Consider the following 22,365-nt stretch of genomic DNA (forward strand, 5'->3'; position numbering starts at 1 on the left):
AAAAAATTCTCTAAGTCACATTTTGAGGATTCTATATTAATTGATATATAAGATTGTTTATATTATATTAACTTTATGATTTTAGCATCTTAGAATGCGATGCCTAATTCTTATTGTAAAGCATACATTATTCTATATATAAACTCAATTTTAACGAGCTATTGTTGTTATTATCTCTCCAATCCTTACTATTTTTCTTCCCTTATTTGTTTCTCATCTTTTCTTTACCTTAAACCCATCACAAAATCTAAAGTGCACATACTAAATTTCGACTGAAGGCTCCTTGAAGCCTAAATATTCACCCTGTCTCTTTAATTATAAGTTTTAGAAGCTAATTGTAAGAATTACTGAATATTTAATTTTCAGTTTCATCCAATTTAGGGTGAACAAAAATTATAAGTGGAAGACTGTTATAAACATATTTTTTTATATATATAAATTCAATTGATTTTTACCGGAGTCTAATGCTCATAAATTAATATAAATTACAAATTACAAATACATAAACACTAACAGTATTGGATTATAAAAACAAGAGACCTAGTGCCTGATGACTCAGAATTCACAAGTATACAACTTTCAACTATTCTTTAATTATCAAACCCACCTTTATTTTGGTAAAATAAAAAACAATCTATGAGTTAACCACTCTGCAATTCTTTCTGATCTCTCCATTAGACCCAGTGAGTGGACTAATATTGCCCATTTTGATCATAGAATTAGCAAAATCATCAAAGAAAAGCTTGGTGTTACTGCTGTAACTTTGAACAAGATTTAGGGTTGTTGAAACAGCCTCAGCGCTTGAAAATAGAATTTGGTCTGAACCGAGGAGTCCCTTATTGTTTACCAAATTCTGGAAATAATGGTTGTCGAAAAGATCAGTGGAGTTCCGGTCAAGAGCTGTGGTCTTGTTTCCATCACCATTTACTGGACATAGGTTTTGCAGATCAGATAACATAGATGTGTCCAACGTAGCATCAGGAACTCCAGGTCCAGAGAAGTTGTATAATCTATTGCTGAAGGTTGCGCATTTTGCTTGACCAATTGTATGGCCACCTACAGTTACAAAATAAAATTTATCAGCTTTTTAATATAATATTGATATATATTTGTATTTCAGAACATCAGCTAGATTAAAAAATATGGTTGCTATGCTATTTACATACGTAAAATCTAAATAAATAAAAAAATAGAATTCCTCACCTTTAAAAAAAAAAAGATTTGTTGACTAGTTAGAAAAAGGTTTTTTTTTATCAGCAACAAAAAAAAAAAAATTATTAAATTAAAAATACCAGGAAAGTTTAACATTTTCAGGAATCATACACCAGGCCAATAGGTTTCCCCGACCCAATACACTCATAACTAGACTGATAATGATAATATATATATATATATATATATATATATATATATATATATATATATATATATATATTATCATTATCAGTCTAGTTATGAGTGTATATATATATATTCTAGAATAATATTCTTATCACCTTCAAAATTCGAGTTGATCTTTCAAACTGAAACAGTAAAGTCCAGACCAAGTTTTGTGTTTTAAATAGGAGTACAGGAGACAAACAATTCAAGCAAAATAAAAAAAGCACCTAAATAAGTAATAAAATTGAAAAAATAGAACATAAATATAAGAAACAAATTAAAATTTACAATTCACTAACAAATTAAATGTCTCTAATTACTTTTTTTAGAAAAATATTTTTAATTTTTTTATTGAAATTCATTTTTCTTAAGATTAATAAAAAAATAATTATATGAATCTCTCTTAAGGAAAACATATTGTGTATTTTATTTACATTATAAAAATAAAATAAGAAATTACTTATCATTATAAATTATAATAAAACATATATATACCTGATAAAGAGACAACATCGGTGATGTTGAGGCCAACAGCATCAAACTTGGCAATGATTGCATCCAATCCTTCAAACGGAGAAGGCAGTGAAATATTTGCTTGTGCCTGGTTTCCTATCAACGCGTCTCTTCTCCCAAGAAGAACTTTCCATGAAGGCCCTCCACTCTACATCAAATTTAATTAAGTAAAAAAAAAATTCTTTGGATCATAATTTATATAAATTGAACTAATTACCAGGAGGACAGAATCTCGGGCAGCTATGGCGAGTATGTCCGCACAAGAAACGATGCCGCTGCACTGACTTTCGACAGCAGTTTTTATTGAGTCCACAACTTCAAACCCTCTAGCTGAGTTTCTGTTGGCCACAGCAAACTTCTCACCATCAGTTCCGTCCAACAGCACAGATCCATCACAACCCTAAAACCAACAAACAATCAAAAGAAAGAAGATTACTATACTATTTCTTTTGTAAACAGTGATTATTCAGAAAAATATTTTTTAAACATGTGTAATATATATCAATAATTTAAATTGTAGATTAGTCCAACTGGCAAGCAACATGAAAAACTGGAGTTACACAACATTAAATGTAGTTCGATAAAACAAATGTATAATAAACATTGAATGGCAAAAATTTTTTTTTTTTTTTTTTTGATAAATAAAAAAAATTTATTAGATGGAAAAGAAGAATTAATAAAAATTTAACTTTTCAGGCGGACCATTGACTGCTGACTATAGTTTCTTTTGAATGTTCAATGCAATGATGTTAAAATATGAGTGAAGGTACTATAAGCTCGACCATTATGTAAAAACGGGTTTGTCAACCCTTAGATTTGAAACTATATATATTGAAATAAGTGTAGTAAATGCTAAAATATTTGACTTAGGTCAATAAAAGGTCAAAATCATAAATGTAATACTAACTCACATTGACAAAGCAATCATGAAAATGAAGTCGCAGTAAAGAGGCTGCCATTCGCATTTCGAACTTGATAGCATTTTGAACTTCTTTTCGAACTATTTGAAGAAGTTTAGGGCAAGTTTTCGAGTAGAAATCAGAAGAAAGTTGGGATCTCACACCAACAACATATAAAATTAAAATTGCAACAAACAAATACCATTTGTACAAGCTTAAACTCTTCATGTCTTCCTAAACAAAGAAATCTTATATATTGCTAATGAGGTGATTAAGGTTAAAATGCCAAAGACAGTTATAACACCCAAGTGTTTGAAGTTGTATTTATAGCCAATATAAAAGATTAAAGTTAGAATTTTATATGCAAGTGGGGCTGATGTATGGCGGCTGTGGCTATATATAGACGTAGTGCTTGCTTATTGTCTTTGTTCAAAAAGCTGCAACCACTGAGAGAGTTTGCTAATTGCATGTGTAAACCTAATAGATTAGCATATTAAAATTACCCACATTAGGGTTGGCGATTGAGAGAAGGAAAACTAAAGGTGGGTTCATAATTATCAGATTGAAAAGCAATCAAATCTTTAATTTTCATGCACGTTGATGGATCAAAAGTATCAGATATGCACACAGCACTAGTGATTAAACAATAGCTAAGACTTTTTGAAACCACTTAATTGGGTGCTTGATGATCTAACCATGCATGCATCGATCAATGTTAGGTCATGAGAAAATTTTGTCAGTATTTTGGCTTTTTGATGACAGAAATATTATACATACAAATACGTGTTCCTTTCTTTTTTATACATATATTTATGAGCACGACAAGAATATTATCCAGCACCATCAAAGTGGTGGGCATTGGGCAATATTCAAAACATATAGTGGGCAAGACCCGTATGCGGTTGGGTTTCTGCATGCATGAATGGAGAAATGAAATTGATAAAGTGATCCTCAAAAAAAACGTTAATCAATGTGATGAGACAAATTTAGGTTAACTATTTAACTTTTTGGAACGTACTGGTGCAGGAGTCGAATCATGGTTCCTCTTATAAAATAAGGGGTTAAATGATAATTTCAACCCCCATTGACACACGTTTTGTCAACTTAGACTTGCGGACTTCAAATGCAAAGTATATGAGGACAAAATAGAAATTTACCAAGTAAGGTAAACTTGTGAATGTCAAAGAACTGAAGGTTAAATATGTAACTTTCTCTGTTCATATGGTCCAAGTCTCAATGGCAGAGTTTCTTATCAGTCAGTGTCAATTAAATGTCAACAAAACATAATACAACTGAAAATAGTAGTTAAAGATGTAATTTTCTCTGTTTAAATGCTTCTCGTCAGAATGGCAGAATTGTAGATAATTTCAAATTTAAATTAAGTGCTTTGTTATTAAAATAATATGGAAATTTATTTTTAGTCCCTTTTTCTAATTGATATAACATAATACAACAAAAAATAATACTCTCGTCGCATTTAATCAAATTTGCACAAACTACTGTTTTGTAATTATTTGTACGTAAATACTGTTTAAATTCCAATATTATTATAATCATCCTAATTATAGTAAGAAATGCTCTCAATTATGTATTGGAAAGATATATTAAAGCATAATATCTGGCTTTTCAATAATTCAATTTTACTTAAGATTTGGTTTCGCAATTTCGATTATATTTCAACAATGAATATGAAATAAAAATGATTAAAAGTAAACGTTTTTAAATTGCCGTAGGAGCATCATATGTCCTTATTTTTAGTATAATATGTATGTCAACTACATATAGTTAGAAATTTTTTAATGCAAATTGAATGAGTGATAACAAAATAATAAAGATATTTGGTGTAGATGAGAACTTGAATAAAGGAACAATTGACTTTTAGAAATTTTCATATTAAAAATTATGGTGAAAGTAATATAGTGTTTAAAATTGAGATATGTTATTGTAATTTTCAAATTCAATGAATTTAATTTTACATTATTTATTGGAAATATTAAAATAGAATTGAGTTATAATATTAAATAAATATCGTTGACACCCTAAAAAACACGCAAATTAGCTGCCACTAAATTTATCACTAATTTGCATAGAAACGGTTACTAATCCACATCCATGAGCAATTTGCGACCAAGATGAATCGGTTGCTCAAAACCTAGTTAATAATATATTAGCAACTGAAAAAAGAGTCGGTCGCAAATTTGCGACCAAGACAAGTGATCACAAAAATGAAATAATCGGTTGCTAAATCTTTTGCAAGAGTTTCTATGTTATTTATCATAGGACAATCGCAAAAATGTTGGTTACTAATACCATCGGTATTCGGTTGCAAAATGGTATGCAGCCGATCGCAAATTCTGTTTTAGAAAATAATTGATTTTTGGAGATCATTGGTTTATCGGTCACAAAATTTGAAATTACAGCAAGTAAATTTTAGGAAAATGGCAAGAAAACCATACATTTGAAGCACCTGTTAGAAACACATATATATACACACACAAATCACAACGTTTAGAATCTCATATTAATTCCAAAATTTGCCAAAAAATAAAAAATGTAAATGTAGTATTTATCAGTAAAAAAATCTTTAAAAAATCTATAATCAAATCTACGAGTCTGTAACCCAAATGTCTCTGTACGAGGAGTTGTAGTGTCGGTAGGAGGCACTGCAGTGTCAATAGGAGCCGTTGTAGGGTCAAAAGCAGGTGCTGCAATGCTGGTTGGATGTATGACAGGTGATGGAGAAAGCGTAGGCAATGCACAAGAAGTAGGATCTAGTGCAACTGCAGCTGATGGAGTCGATGGATTCGATGAAGGAGGATGTACAAAAGTAGACGTTGCAGGTCTTTCAGACATCTACATCATATGCGCTCTAAGCTCTGACAACAACCTCTCCTGCTCGTCAAGCCGAGTCCACAGCATACGAATCTCCTTGGCACTAGCAGAGTTTGATTGTGCTGGTGGGGAAGTACTCATAGAGGCACAACCTGAGTGTGCATCGTAGTGAGTCACACGAATAATTAAATATCATGTGTTTATTCAATGGTATTCTCAAATTGTTAAGATTAAACTAAATAAATGATAATAATAAATTGAAGTATAAATTTAAAATGCTATTGTATATTTTTACATTTATTTCAATTTTTGCGCATTTATAGTTAGTGACGAAATCAAAAAATAAAAATAAAATCAAATTTTTAAAAAAAAATCTTAAAATTAAACAAAAATAAAAAATATGAATTAATGATAAAAATAAAGTTGTTTGTGATCTCTTTCTCTTTAGTCTTACCATATATAGATAAAGCAGGAGATGCAGCAATTCAACGCCTCCCTTTGACCATTAAAAAATAAACTGCTCACAATACTGTAAAAACGGATCAAATATCACGGACGGCTGGTGATACTTTTCGAATTTGAACAAGAGAATTAAGGATATTTTTGAAAATGAGCTCTTTTTACCAAGCCTGTTTTGATCAAAGCCGCGCGGGCCAGGCCATGCAGGTCTACGGATTGTCCATGGTTGTGCCAATCTCATATGTGCAAATCCAATTATCCTATATACGTTCTAAAATTTTCCTTTAGATTTCAGCAGCAATTTAATTTTAAATTTTAAATTCTAAAATTTTAACTTTGTAATTTAAAATATTGTAGTTCTAAGAACCACTGCAATATCAATCATATCAAAAATTTTTTTTAGAAGAATCAATAGAAACAATTTTATATAGATGTTCATTGGTTGAACAAAATTATTTTAAAATTTTCTTTTTTAATTATAATATTACTCTTTAGAAAAAAATTCAAAATACCTATAGCTAGGAATATTGTACGCTAAAATCCATTCACACAAATTGAAATTAGCAATTATCTTTGATTTGAGTAATTTTAAAGTCACCTCCTCTCTCATATTAGTCTTAATTGAATATTATTTTGGAACCAAGCCCATGCAGTTAGAGATGGCCATATTACGGTTCCGGGAACCGGAACAGTCGGTTCGAACCGGTCCAGAACCGTAACCGGAATCGGTGAGAACCGAAATCGGGCCGAACCGAAACCGAAACCGGAAAATTCCTGTTCGGTTCTGGTTCCAAATTTTCTAGAACCGGAACCGGCGGTTCAAGAGAACCGGTTGGAACCGGACTGGAACCGCCGGTTATCCGGCCGGTTAGAACCGCTTCGAACTGGCGGTTTTAGCCAAACTGTCAAGTTTTTTTTTTTTTTTAAAATTTTGTTGTGAAATCTCTTAATTATGTTCAAGTCTTTAAAAAAATAAATTTAATTGAAGTATTTTTTAATTTTTTAGGTGTATCTTTTAATTTTTTATGTTCAAATATATTTTTTTTAAACCAGTCTTCAAAATTTAAAATTATGTTCAAACTTTTGTAAACAAAAAATAAATTCAATTGAAAATATTTTTTTAAAAAAATAATTATGTTCAAGTCTTTAAAAAAAATAAATTTAATTGAAGTATTTTTTAATTTTTTAGGTGTATCTTTTAATTTTTTATGTTCAAATATATATATATTTTAAAATCGGTATTCAAATTTTAAAATTTAAAATTATGCGATTCACCGGAAAACCGATCGGAACCGTTGGTTTGGTCACCGTACCGGAACTGGAACCGAAACTTTTCGGTTCGGTTCCGGTTCCAGTTTTTTTGAAAACAGAACCGCCCGCGGGAACCGTGGCCACCCCACTGAGAGAAAATTTGCTGTTCGTCAAATATACTTGTTGTCTGCCTAGCTCATTTATTTACAAGCCTAATGTATAAACACCTACTTTTTAAATGTATTAGTAACTGGATTTATTAGCAAACATCCCAAACTCATTCAAATTGCGATAATTCTAATGACCCATAAATATATCCTGGAAGCCAAGGTTAATAAATTAAGACAATGGGACAAATGGGGGGCAAGAACAAAGTAAAAAAAAAAAAAAAGAAAAAATTCTTAAAGAAAAAAAGAAGAAAGGAGCTCATGGTTAAGCTAAACTAAAATCCCGGTCAATAAAAAAGTGTAAGGTAAAAATTGAAGAACCTGTAACCTCTGAGATTGAAGAGTACAAGCCCAGGCAAAAACAAGAAAGAGACCAGGCCCTGAGACTAAAAAAGAACACGAACCCAGGATTTGAAAGTCCAAGTGACAACTGAGCTCTCAATAAAAGAAGCCATCTCCCTTACACTTAAGGGGAGTGTTGAGATGTGAGGGACAAGTATCCCGTATTGATTGAATTAATACTTCATTAGTTCCAAAGCTTAGGCTATTTAAGCAATTAGCCCATCAACTTACCCGGCCATGATGATACACTTCCAGTTTTCCCTCTGGCCATTTCAAGCCCAGTACTCATGTGCTCATTCCTCTGATAAAAAAAAGCTATGTTTCTCGCTCTAATATACCGCACCAACATATTTTGAAAACTTCAATTGAGGAACATTGATGCTAAAGAAAAACTATCAATTAACATCGGCTTCCCAAGTAATCTGTTGGACATATTGCTACCAAAATAACGATACATTTGCATTAAAACACACATTATTTTTAACTTATTTAGCAAACAAAAGCATGACATACAGTTACAATATTGCCTTAAATAGACGGAGATCGTACCTCAACAACAAAAGTTGCACTCCCTTTGCCATGATCGCTGCCCTTTTGCTTTTTGCAGATGGACAATCTGATGATCACACTAACTATACTATATACTATTGCAATTTTGATCAAAAACTTCATTTCAGGCTAGATGGTTATGTGAACCACCCATTCCTTTTCGGCTCGATGAGGTAAGATAAGATCATATCTTCCGAACAAAGTGAAGTAATAGGAAAGAGACGATGCCATTATCTCTTTTGCCCTTTTGTTGAAATGCTACTATGGCAATCTTGGACCAAAAGCTTTGGTTTAGAGCTAAAGTGCACTGTCTCTTTTACCCTTCCGTTGAAATACATTTATATGGATACGTATTTGACAAACATATAAGCTGACTTTTCAACATATTTACATACCTCGACAAAAGTATAAGCACCTATAACTACTCTTAACTTTTTAGAATCTATGTAACTAATCCAAATATTATAGCATAGTAATTGGTTCTCGATTTTGTACCCATTCTGAAAAATCCAATGATGATATAGCCAAAAAGAGACATTTTTCAACTATGAAACAACCAACTAGTACATGAAAAATCCTTACAACTAAGCTAGGAGATTGTCCTCTCTTCCCAATGGCATGCAAAGTTCATCAAGAGGCAACCGATCCTTGTTGAAGGGTGCTCGCCCCTTAGGTCCACCACAAACTATTTCTCTCTTTTTTTTGTATGTTTAAATTTTCTAATATATTTAAACATGCACAATAACAATAGTTTTTTATTTTTACCATTCGATACTATGTACAAGAGATATGTTTCAATCTTTGCACTCAGGCCAGGTTGGGAAGGGGGATGGAACCTATGAGCTTTACTCATGGGTACCTGATCACCTTAGCCATTTAGACTAAGGGTCTCCTTTTTCTTTTTCTTTTTGAAAACTTGGCAATTCATTAATAACGAATATAAGTTGAGTACATCATAATATTCTCATAGGAATAGTAAATACATCATAATATTCATAATATTTCCATAGGTCTCGCATAAGCTTGATCCCAAGAATATGAGCAGGTTCTCCCAAATCCTTCATATCAAAATTCTTAGACAACCAGTTTTTAATAGAAGTTAGCATACCCACACAGTTTTCTATAAGTAGAATGTCATCCACATATAATAGCAAAACACTACCTTCTTTCCATTCCATTTCTTATACACACAAGAAACAAAAGGAGAAGACGGGTGAACGATTCTGCGCTACTACTCTTGTTAGTAGGATTCAATCATGTATTTTGTTATTTGTTGGTTTGCCTGTATTTTGTGCTTCTACTCTTGGGTGGTTTCTGCTGCATATATCATTTTCCATCAACTGGTATCAAAGGCCCCTAGAAGCATGAAAATAGGTGACCGACATTTTTTCCATTGATTTTCATTAATTCATTTTCATGTATATGATTAAGAGATTAAAATCCTTTATGTTATATATGAGTTCTTAATGATGAAATCATTTGTTGATATTGTACACTTGTTCTCTGTGATTTTTTGAGAATATACGGTTTCTGGTACAAAGATTGATTTTATATCAGAATCGTTTTAATGATGGAATCTTTTTTTTTTTTTCAAATTAAAGAAAAAGGAAAAAATGTTTACTGCCCTGAATTGTTTTTATTTTAAGATATCAATTGGTGTTTGGTAAAATAAACACTTTACAATTTTATTTTTGCAAAAGAATTTATTGGCAGAATCATATGTGGTTCTTCTTGATAGAGACAATGACAATCTGTCAATTTGTTATTTGTTATTTCTGATATGTATAATTAGAAGTATAGTTATAATAAGACACTCCTGTATATAATGTACAGATGGGTATCTTCAGAAATCAAATTGAAACTCAAATGTATCAGAAATAACAAATAATAAATTGACAGATTGTCATGATAGAGATAATGACAATCTTTTAGTAGATTTATGAAAGTATTTGAGTTTCAATTTGATTTCTGAAGATACCCATCTGTACATTATATACAGGAGTGTCCTATTATAACTATACTACTAATTATACATATCAGAAATAACAAATAACAAATTGACAGATTGTCATTATCTCTATCACTTCCTAATTTGGTTTTGTAAAAGAAGTCACAGTACTATTTGTTATTTAATTGTAAAAATCTTTTTTTTTTCTATGCTTGAATAAGTCATTACATTATAGTTTTGATGGCTTATGGCTTATGTGAACTCTTTCAAAACATCATATGTATATGACTTATTCAACTTGAAAGCATAGTGATTTATTGTTGGTACTGTGTACTTTTTTTTTTCAAATTGAGAACATGCTTAAGGCATAGTCTTCATGGTTACTTGAATTGCCTTTACTGTTCTTTGAAATTGACTTCGTTTATATTCGTTATCAAATTCTGTTTTATTATTAAATTTGTTGCTCTTGATTTAATGTGTTGAAATTTTTTGATTAAATTTTGAGCAAGAGAGAGTGAGTTTTGAGGTTCAGAAGTTTCAGAATAAAAAATTTCTGATATCAAGAGGATTTTGCTAAAAAGCGCCAACTTTCTTCGATTAATTTGAAATTTGGTAGAGAAATTGGAAATAGGCTTTTGAGCAAAACTCACCATTAATGATGTGATGTCTGTCGTTTTTCGGCCATCCGGAGGTCATTTCAGTGGGTTTTTGACCATTTTTCAATTTTTTTTGAATTTTTTTCATTTTTTATTTTGTTTTATTAAATTCTTTTGAAAATTAACTGATTACATGTTAATTAAGGTTAGTAGAATTTATAAAAAATTAGTTATATAAGAAAGATACAAGTGGGTGGGGGAAGTAAATTAATCTTGTGGTCTACTTTACTAAATTGCGTGTGATGTATTACATTATTTTCCCTATTGATTTAAGTGTAATATGAGATCACTAAATGCAATTTATACTGTTTGTCTATATTATTTTAACTCTCCATCTAAGTAAATTCATTAGAAACATAGCCTATTTGTTGTAATGGTGCTCGCTTGACTATAATTAATTACTTGTTTCTCCTATCGAGTAGTACTTGTTATTATGTTATAGGACTGAATAATTTGATGCAATAATACATTTGAGTAGTCTATCTCCCATTGAGTTTTATTATTCGTGAATGTCGGTTAAATGCTTAATGAATTTAATATCATTTTGCTATTTGCAATTATGATTTAAATTCTGTTATATGCTATTATTAAATGTTGTTGAATTATTTTGTTAAATTACTCAATCTCAGATTCATAAGGTCATCCTTCAATCCCCTTACCACCATACTTACCCAAAATAAAATTGAGGGTCCGAATTATGTGGACTGGAAAAGAAATCTAGACATTGTGCTCACTCCCGAAGAGTACAAATTTGTTTTGACTGACCTGTGTCCTGAAAAGCCTACTGATTATGCTACTGAGGAGAAAAGCAGAGGTTACCAGAAAGGATCAAAGCTAATAAGATGTTGCGATGTTACATTTTGGCATATATGTCAAATGTTTTGCAATAGTAGTATCAGTCCATGGAAATCGCTTACGAAATCATCCAGAACTTAAGGAAATGTTTGGGGATCAGATTCGTGTAGCCAAAAAAATTGCACTACAAGCTCTACTGAACTCTATGATGGTTGAAGGATCATCAGTTAGGGACCATGTTCTAAAGATGATGAGTCTTCTGAATGAACTGGAGGTCCTTGGAGCTGAGATTGATAAAGAGTCTCAAGTTGAGATGGTCATCCAAACCCTGCCTGCTAGTTTTCAACAATTTCAATTGAACTACAATATGAATAATCTGGATTTCACATTGTCAAAATTGTTAAATAAGCGACAGGTAGCAAAGACTATCCTCTAGCAGGCTCCTCCACCAGTTGTGTTTAATGCTGAGCAATGTCCTTCTTCGACTTAAAAAAGGGGAATGAAGAAGAAAAATGCTCAAAAGGCTAAGCCCGAAATAGCTTTTGGAGCAAATAATAAAGGCGGAGCTGGTGCTAGTGTGAAAAAGCCTAATGGTAAGTGTTTCCACTACAAGCAACCAGGACACTGGAAGTAGCAATGTTCAGTTTGGATTGCCAAACAGAATAAGACACAGGGTAAATCTCTTTTCCAATTACTGGTTGTTGAAACTATGTTAGCGGTGTTGTCTATATTACAATTGTGTGTAGACTCAGGATCCACTAATCATGTCTGCAAACCGTTACATGGGTTTCAGGTAATGCGCTAGCTAAGTGAAGGAGAAGTTGGCATCTTTCTGGGAGATGGCACGAAAGTTGAAATTTTAGCTGTAGGGAATGTTACTTTAAATTTTAAGAATAATAAAACCTTATTTTTAAAGGATGTCCTTTATGTGCCTTCGATTAGAAGGAATTTGATTTATGTTTTTTGTTTGTCAAAGAATAGATATTCTGTTTCTTTCAATGAATTTAATGATGATTCAGTTATTGTTAAATTTTGAAAATAAATTATTTGTTCTAGCACATTAATGGATAATTTATTTATTCTTAAATTTACACCTAAACTGCAACAAAATCAGAAATTGAATAACTTAGATCTTTTGAACCATAATAAGAGGAAACGTCCTATTGAGCTAAATTAAACATATCTTTGGCACTTAAGGCTTATTCATATTAATCTAGATAGGATTTCTAGGTTGGTCAAAGATGGACCTTTGAGTTCATTGAAAGTAGAGGCACTACCAAACTGTGAATTATGTTTAGAAGGAAAAATGACTAAGAGACCTTTTTCTTCAAAAGGAAATAGAGCCAATAATGTGTTAGAGTTAATTCATTCTGATTTGTGTGGCCCAATGAATGTTCAAGCTAGAGGTGATTTTGAGTATTTTGTGACATTCACAGAGATTACTCAAAATATGGATATATTTACTTGTTGCGCCTTAAGTCTGAATGTTTTGAGAAATTCAAAGAATTCAAAGTAGAAACGAAGAAACGACATGGTAAATCTATCAAATCACTACGATCTGATCGTGGTGGTGAGTACCTTTCTACAGAGTTCATCAACTGCTTATCAAAATAAGGAATTACATCTCAATTGTCTACACCTGGCATGCCACAGTAGAATGGTATACCAGAATGGAGAAACATAACTCTTATGGAGATGGTCAGGTCTATGATGAGCTATTCAGATTTGCCACTTTCTTTTTAGGTACATGCAATTGAAATAGCAGCATATAGTTTGAATTTGGTTCCTTATAAATCAGTACCTTTGACTCCTATAAAACTGTGGACTGGGCGAAAACCTAGTCTAAGACATGTTTGGGTGTGGGGTTGCTCGACCTATGTGCTTAAAGGGAAAGTGGACAAGTTGGAATCCAAAATAGAAGTATGCTTCTTTATTGGATACCCTAGAGGAACGAAAGGTGGTTTATTTTATACTCCAAAAGAAAAGAAGATAGTTGTTAGCACCAACGCTCAATATTTAGAAGAGGAATATATTCTAAACCATGTTCCTAGAACTCAACTTGCTTTAAATGAATTCAGAGGAGACAATGTCCCTACACCTAAAATTCCTATAATCTAATAACATGAACCTGAACCATTATCAGTTGGTGCCGAAATTCCATTACCTTTTCATAATGGGAGACATGCCAGAAGAAGGGCTGATCGACAGTTGCCTAAACATACAGTTCCAGACATTCCATTGCAGCCTCATCAAAGTAATGAAAGTAATGATAGAGTAGTAGCAACAGATGTTGATCAAAAGGCATAAGAAAATGAAGCCACAAACATTTCTTTACTAGTAGGTAATGAAGAAAATGTTGAAGCTCAAGATCTTGCCAAGATGTGGTCCCACCAGTCATAAACTTACCAGCTTTACAGCTGCAACAAGATGACATTGTGGCTGCACATGTAGTACTTCATCGTAGTGGGAGGGTAAAATGACCACCGGTTAAATATAAACTTCTGGGAGAAGCATTTGACAGAGTTCCTAAAGAAGTGAATATTGAACCAATCAATTACGATGATGCACTACAGGATGAAAATGCCAATAAATGGTTTATTGCTATGAAATCAGAGATTGAGTCTATATACTCTAATCAAGTTTGGGAACTTGCAGAACCACCTGAAGGGGTTAAACCTATCGAATGTAAGTGGATCTATAAGAAAAAGAGAGGTGTAGATGTTGAATAATCTTTAATATAGCCCAGATCTATTGTTCATAGAATTTGTTTGATAGAAATAGAAAATAAGCGAAAGCGTACCTTGATCCATAACAGTAGATCTATGTTATGGGTTACCTCGTTGCGGCAATTCGATTCTCACTGTAACAGCAGATCTATGTTTCTTTCTCTGGCCTTTTGTCTAAAAGTTTTCTCTCAATGGTCAAAGAATAATCAACAGCTAAGGGAGTTTCTTTTATGAGCTCTCTCAAACAAGCTATCACCGTATGTGTTTGAGGCAGCCGTCACACTCTCTATTTTGTTTTCTTTTCTGTGTTTACCCTAAGCTGTCGATTAATTTTACTTTTATAAGGCAGAGAAAGGGTATTAAAACCCTAACTGGCTCTTATCGATTAAGCCCAATAACCATCATCTCGGGCCACCTTAATTAGAACCAGCCCTTTAATCACATAGGCCACATATAGATTATTAAATAATCTAACAATCTCCCACTTGGCCCATGTGCATTTCTTGAGTCTATCATGTTTACCTTAATTAGAATTAAGATGATCGGATTATGGCGGTCATGACAGTGATTTTCGCAAGTATACGAAATCGCAACAAGTAATATAGAGTAAGAGAGTATCGTATCCACAGGGATTGTATATCAAGTAACAAAATTATGTTAACCTATTATTATTTAAACGAAAATAAGAGAGAACTGCTGTAAGGAAAATAAATTTGAAAATAAAAACAGAAAGAGATCAAGCACAAAATTTAGGTGAAAAGAAATCAGGGATTTAGACTACTAGGGAATTTGATTTCACTTAATTCTATCCAACTTATTCTATTAGTTCATTAATCAATTTTAATTGTTCAAGTAGGAGAAACAACCCTAGAATTACTAACAAGCTCTCCCGATGTATTGTTAGCTATTTTAGTCTAGTTTAATTACCTATCTTCCAATAGTGAAATCAAACATAAATCAGATCTTTGGGTTTTGTGGTTGTTTTGTGAGTCCATAACCTAGGATCATTAACTTATGAAAACCCCCTTTGAGTCAAACCATATAGCTTCCGCCTCAAGTTATTATTCTCAAGTAATTTATTATCTTTTTCATATCAAAAACCCTTCTTCCGATAGTGATTATTGAAATAATTCAATCCAGGGGAGAATTCTGCCTGGAAGCTTTAAGCACAATAATAAATTATAACAAGAACAATGAAAAACAAATCTAATATTATAAATTGGAATCGAATTAAGTTACATCAAATCCCTAGTATAAGAGTTTAGTTGGACATAATAATTAAATAAAACTCAGTCATACTTAAATCAATCATCATACTTAACAATAGCAATGAAAAGAAAAACAAGATGAAGAGTTTAGAGATAAAAACTAGATCACAACTATGTGGATGGCTTCCTTGAATCTTGGCACAACCCTTGGATGCTTGAAGTCTTTTGAGAGAAAGAGGGAATTATGCAGAAAATAGCACAAAAACGAGATATCCAATAGTGAGGAGTTCCCCTCTTTATATAGAGCTCCTGAAGGCAAATCTAACTCCGTTTAGGAAATAGAATCCTTATTTAGTGCAAAATCTTCTATAGGAGATCATGACTGTTTAGGCCTTGGATTTCTTCTTAATTGGGACTCCTTTCTCTTTCAAAATAGGTCTAGGTCTTGTTTAGTACGTTTAGGAAACTCTCCGAGGCGGGCCCATGTGAGGAAAAGATTGATTTGCGTCTTTAGTTCACGCTAGTTCTGCCTTCGAAGCACGGGCGTGCCATTATGCATGGCTTGGGCGTGCTGAAGTCTGGAAGTTTGGCTGGTGAAGCACGGGGTGTGCTAGGCAAGCACACCCTGATGAATCTTTGTGGCACGGGCGTGCCACATAGCACAGGCTGGGGCGTGCTTGTTTCTGTCCTTCCCAACTGGAATTGTCATGGGCGTGCTAGACTTGACACGCCTTAATCCTCTTTTGGGCACGGCCGTGCCTTTTGGCACAACCCAGGGCGTGCTTACTCCTGACTCTCCCTTGATTTCCTTAGCTTTTAGCACGGTTGTGCTTTCTAGCACGGCTTGGGTGTGCTGGAGGCTGAGTATCTTGCCTTGTAATGTTCTTTTCTGTGCCAAATTCCTACAATTTTCTCTTAGATCAAGTGGGTTAAGATTCAAGGAAGCTTTGAACAAAATTGTACAAAAAATGAATTTAAAATCAAATCAAAGTGATAAAACTTACTAAAATTCTAATAAAAACTATATTAAAAATACTATAAAATTAACACCTATCAGGTCACAAGTCATTAATCGACATGATTCCTTCCATATATCACAGACCACTTCAATTCATAAACTTTAATGGAGAAACTATTCAATAAACAATACATTGTCACAATCAAATGTTATTGTTATCTCACTCAAACCATTATTGTATACATCTATAATGTGGATAACACATAAATAAACAAAAACACATCTTTAATTGAATTCCCAAATGTCACAATAATATGAGCAAAATAATCATATGTATATAAATATACAAGTCTGAACATCATGCTAATAAGGACTTATCTATAATGTCCATTCTATCAACATGGCCAGTGAAGATTTTGGGCAGTAAGCCTTTAGTTAGCGAATCTGCTATCATCAGATCAGTACCGATATGCTCAATTGACACTTTGTGTTTTTGCACTTCTTCTTTCACATATAGGTACTTTAAATCCATGTGCTTTGTACCCTTAGAGTACCTATCATTCTTAGAGAAGAAGACTGCTGAGGAATTATCACAGCAAATTCTCAACGGTCTAGCTATACTGTCGACAATGCCTAGACCTGAGACAAAGTTCCGCAACCACAATGCATGAACAGTGGCCTCAAAGCATGCTACAAATTCAGCCTCCATTGTGGAAGTAGCAATGACAGACTGCTTTCCACTTTTCCATGATATTGCTCCTCCAGCTAGAAGAAACAAGTAGCCAAATGTAAACTTTCTCGAATCTACACAACCGGCATAGTCTGAATCTGAGTATCCCACCACTTCTAGATGGCTGGACTTTCTATAAGTGAGTATATGATCCTTAGTGCCTTGTAAATACTTAAGTACTTTCTTTGTAGCTTTCCAATGGTCTATCCCAGGATTACTTTGATATCGCCCTAACATTCCTACGGCGAAACTAATATCCGGTCGAGTACATGTCTGAACATACATTAAGCTCCCAACCACTGACGCATATGGAATAGACTCCATCTCTCTACATTCCAAATCATTTTTAGGACATTGCATTTTGCTGAACCTATCTCCTTTCTGAATTGGAACTATTCCTGCGGAGCATTTTTCCATTCTGAATCTCTCTAATACCTTATCAATGTAAGCTCTTTGAGACTATCCTAACAATCCTTGTGATCTATCACAGAATATTTCTATTCCAATCATAAAGGATGCCTCTCCCATATCTTTCATTTCAAAGTTCTTAGAGAGAAAACCCTTTACATCATGCAACAACCCAACATCATTCGCAGAAAGAAGAATGTCATCAACATATAGAACTAACATAATGAGCTTGCTCCCACTGACCTTCATATAAATACACCGATCAACGGTGTTTTCTATAAAACCATATGAAGTGATGGTATTATTGAACTTAAGATACCATTGACGGGAAGCTTGCTTCAGTCCATATATAGACTTCTTTAACTTACACATCAAGTTTTCCTTTCCTGTGACCACAAACCCCTCTGGTTGGTCCATATATACTTCCTCCTATAAGACACCATTAAAAAAGGCTGTTTTTACATCCATTTGGTGAAGCTCTAGATCATAATGAGCCACCAAAGCCAAAATAATTCTTATAGAGTCCTTTTTGGAAACTGGAGAAAAGGTCTCTTTATAATCAATGCCATCCTTCTGAGTGTAACCTTTAGCAACAAGTCTGGCCTTATATCTTTCAATGTTGCCCTTAGAGTCCCGTTTGGTCTTAAAAACCCATTTACAACCAACTTTTTTTGACCCCTCAGGCAACTCGACTAAATCCCAGACTTGATTATCACTCATTGATTGCATTTCTTCCTTCATGGCATTAAACCACTTTTCAGAATTATCACATTCCATGGCTTTCTGGAAAGAGACTGGATCCTTATCAATGCTGAATTCACAATCATGTTCAAGTGAGTAAACCACAAAATCACTAGAAATAGCTGGCCTTCTTTGCCTTTTTGACCTCCGTAATGCTATTTCTTGTGAAATCACTTGATCATTTGTGAATTATTCATTATTTGCTGGTTCATCGTTTATATGGTCATTTTGTGGGTTCGGAATATTGTTTTATTGTTCAACCATGTTATCAAACCGTGATACAATAAGTGGAACAACAATCGAAGAAGAGACATTAGGAAAATCCACTTGAGTTGGATTTTCAATCTAAATCTCTCTCACATTCACCTTACGTGGTTCACCGGTCCCACTAATTTGGCCATTTTCAATAAATCGAGCATTACCAGACTCAACAATTTTTGTATTATGGTTAGGACAATAAAATCTCTACCCTTTTGACTTTTCAGGATATCTTATGAAAAATCCACTAACCGTTCTATCATCAAGCTTCTTTTCATGTGGATTATATATCCTTACTTCTGCTGGGCAACCCCAAACATCAAGATGCCTCAGACTAGGTTTCCTTCCCGTCCACAGTTCATAAGGGGTCTTAGGAACTGCCTTACTAGGAACCCTATTAAGTAAATATGCAATAGTCTTTAAAGCATGCATTCATAATGATAAAGGTACAGTACAATTATTTAGCATACTCCTAACCATTTCCATAAGAGTACAATTGCGCCTTTCAGCTACACCATTCTGTTGAGGTGTACCTGGCACTGTGTATTACACATTTGCCTGGCACTGTGTATTACACATTTGCCTGGCACTGTGTATTACACACAAATGCCACGACTTTCAAGGAACTTTGCAAATGGACCTGGACATTGTCCATTTTCATTAAATTATCATAATATTTACCACCTCTATCAGATCTCACCACTTTAACTTTTCTATTTAACTGTCTTTCTACCTCATTAATGAATATCTCAAGGATATCCACTGATTGAGTCTTTTCATGTAGTAAATATACATAACCGTACCGTGAGAAATCATCGATAAAGGTAATAAAATATTTTTCACCACCCCAAGAGGGAACATCAAAAGGGCCACATATATCAATGTGTATAAGTTCAAGCAATTCATTGCTTCTCGTGGCTGGATTCTTTAATGTGTGCTTAGTTTGCTTACCTTTAATGCAATCTATACACACATCCCAGTCAGTGAAGTCCAATTGAGGTAAGATCTTACATTTCACTAACCTCAAAATCCTTTCTTTGGATATGTGACCTAACCTTTGATGCCACAAGAAAGCAGAACATTCGTTATGTGCACTACATTTAATACCTATATTGTGTTCAACATTAAATAGGGATTTAATAAATTCAGCATCAAGATTAAAACGATACAAACCATTAATCAAAGTACCAGAACCATAATAGTACTTAAGTTTGTATAATGAAAAAACACCATCTTAAAACTGAAACCAACATTATCCACCCTCTCTACAGAAACTAGATTTCTAGCACATTCAGGAACATAGAGACACTTTCAAGATCCAGATAACAACCAGTGTCCAGGATCAATCTATAAGTCCCAATTCCTTCTATTCGTGCCTTGATTCTATTTCCTATGAATAAGAACTTTTCAATTTCATTTATGGGTTGGATCGAAAGAAATCCCTGTCTAATATGAGACACATCAGTAGTTGTACCAGAATCTAACCACTAGGTATTAGGCACTTCAATAAGATTTGATTCAAAACATACTGAAATATAAAGTATACCTTTCTTTTCAAACTAAATCTTCCTTTTAGGACAGTCCTTCTTGAAGTGACCATTCTTCCTATAGAAGTAGCACTTCAATTCCTTACGGATTTGGCCCTCTTTAACCTTCATTGGGGCATTGTCCCTTTTCTTGCCTTTCTTCCCTGATTTGTTGTTGCTACTGCTAGCTCCATTATGAAATATGAGATTGATGGAGTGTTCCTTCAATTTCTTTAATCTCCCTTCCTGTTGTATCAACATGGCCTTGATTTCCTGAATGTTCCATTTTTCCTTAAGGGTGTTTTAATTCACCTGGAACTGACCAAACTCAAGAGGAAGTGAGTTAATAATAAATTGAACTGAAAAGGATTCACTCACATCCATTCCCATTGATTTCAGTTTCGCTGCCAAATTCTGCATGCTAGTCACATGATCATGAATGGATTGTGACCAATCAAACTTCTTGGTCGTCAGCTCACTCATCAAGGATCCTACGATGGACTTGTCAGCTATGTTCGATTGGGAGTATTCCTTAATTTTCAGCATGTACTCTCTAGCATTATTTGTTCTGGGCATTGATGGTTTAACATTTTCAGCCATTGTCATCCTCATTAAGTTCAAGCTCAGCCTGTTAGACCGCTCCCAAGCCTCATAATGGGACTTGTCAGCTTCATTGCTGGTCTCTGTAATGGATGCTGGCTTTTTAGAGACTAATGCCAAATCCAAGTCCAAAACTCCTAACTGATAATGGATTTGTTCGGACCAATCAGCATAGTTCAATCCATTGAACTTAATCAACCCAGTGCCCATAGCAAACATGTTAAAGGAAGCTTGTAACATTACACATATATATGCTCATACGTTAATGCTTTGAGTAAGCAAAAATGGATTCAAACAAATAACAACTTTAATTATGCATCTAGATTCACCTTTGGGTAATATTTAAATGCATAGCTTTAATCAATAATGATGCCAAGAAAAAAATACTTTAATAGACTTTCATTATAGAGCAACTTGCAAGCCTCTATGCAAGTCAGAGAGAAGCACGTCCGTGCTTCACTCCAGCACGCCCCGTGCTTCCCTCTGGAAGTTAGGGCATGGCCATGCTCATTGCAGCACGCCCGTGCTGCTTTTTGGAATCCAGTAACGTTTTTTTTATTCCATTCAACTATTCAATAATGCTCCATACTATATGCATGTTATCTTTGGATATACATTCATATTAATTAGTCCAATGATAAGTCTCTTTAATCCCATTGATTATAATTAATGGTCTACCTTTGGGTAACCTAACAAATTATAATCAATGATCTCAATTGTTTCAATTTTAACTTTCATGTCATTTAAGGCATCACACAAACATGAACAATTGAAAGCTGCATAATCAATGTTTAAACTAATCCAAACAAGGCCACTTTGGTGACTAACAAGTTTTCCATTCATTAAACATTGATTTATGCAAAACTTTTATGAGATTGAATTAAGATCTCAAAACTTTAACGACATAACCTAATAATATGTCATAACCATTCTCTATAAATAACAACATAATAATTTATAGAGCATAAGGAAAACAAACAGTTTTTCAAATTTCTATAATTTTGGCTTCGTTCAATCATCACAATACGAAATTAATTTTCCATAAATTAAGCCAAAAAAAATGCTACCAAACAAATCTAGAACAGGTACAGGCTCTAATACCATATGTTGAATAATCTTTAATATAGCCCAGATCTATTGTTCATAGAATTTGTTTGATAGAAATAGACAATAAGCGGAAGCGTACCTTAATCCATAACAGCAGATCTATGTTATGGGTTACCTCATTGTAGCAATTTGATTCTCACCGTAACAGCAGATCTATGTTTCTTCCTCTGGCCTTTTGTCCGTAAGTTTTCTCTCAATGGTCAGAGAATAATCAATAGCTACGGGAGTTTCTTTTATGAGCTCTCTCAAACAAGCTATCACTGTATGTGTTTGAGGCAGCCGTCAAACTCTCTATTTTGTTTTCTTTTCTGT

General features: G+C 33.4%; 1 protein-coding gene, 1 long non-coding RNA gene and 1 pseudogene across 2 annotated transcripts; 1 reads left to right on the forward strand and 2 right to left on the reverse strand.

Annotated features, from left to right (window-relative positions):
• Positions 1-476: 476 nt before the first annotated feature.
• LOC105637428 (Peroxidase superfamily protein) lies at positions 477-3,053 on the reverse strand. Its single transcript, XM_012220883.4, has 4 exons — positions 2,805-3,053; positions 2,111-2,293; positions 1,876-2,041; positions 477-1,056 (listed from the first exon to the last, which is right to left on the reverse strand). Exons 1-4 carry the CDS (start codon positions 3,018-3,020, stop codon positions 635-637), a joined length of 987 nt encoding a protein of 328 aa, XP_012076273.1. The 5' UTR covers positions 3,021-3,053; the 3' UTR covers positions 477-634.
• A 2,226-nt stretch (positions 3,054-5,279) lies between these two features.
• On the reverse strand, positions 5,280-6,431 carry LOC110009920 (uncharacterized). Its single transcript, XR_002284782.3, has 2 exons — positions 6,079-6,431; positions 5,280-5,776 (listed from the first exon to the last, which is right to left on the reverse strand). It is a non-coding gene; the product is annotated as an uncharacterized LOC110009920 (long non-coding RNA).
• A 5,156-nt stretch (positions 6,432-11,587) lies between these two features.
• On the forward strand, positions 11,588-12,281 carry LOC119370899 (uncharacterized; annotated as a pseudogene).
• The last annotated feature ends 10,084 nt before the right edge of the window (positions 12,282-22,365 follow it).

Source organism: Jatropha curcas, chromosome 7 (assembly GCF_041381405.1).
Source record: "Jatropha curcas cultivar XTBG-Jc1 chromosome 7, XTBG_Jcur_1.0, whole genome shotgun sequence".
In the NCBI taxonomy this organism is placed as follows: Eukaryota; Viridiplantae; Streptophyta; class Magnoliopsida; order Malpighiales; family Euphorbiaceae; genus Jatropha; species Jatropha curcas.

Bases quoted from the DNA above. Each gene is read 5' to 3' on its own strand.
- LOC105637428 (XM_012220883.4), bottom strand. From the start codon at position 3,020: ATGAAGAGTTTAAGCTTGTACAAATGGTATTTGTTTGTTGCAATTTTA. The intron at 2,294-2,804 runs GTGAGTTAGTAT...TGTTGGTTTTAG, and splicing joins TTCATGATTGCTTTGTCAAT to GGTTGTGATGGATCTGTGCT. The intron at 1,057-1,875 runs GTATATATATGT...TTGTAACTGTAG, and splicing joins CGATGTTGTCTCTTTATCAG to GTGGCCATACAATTGGTCAA.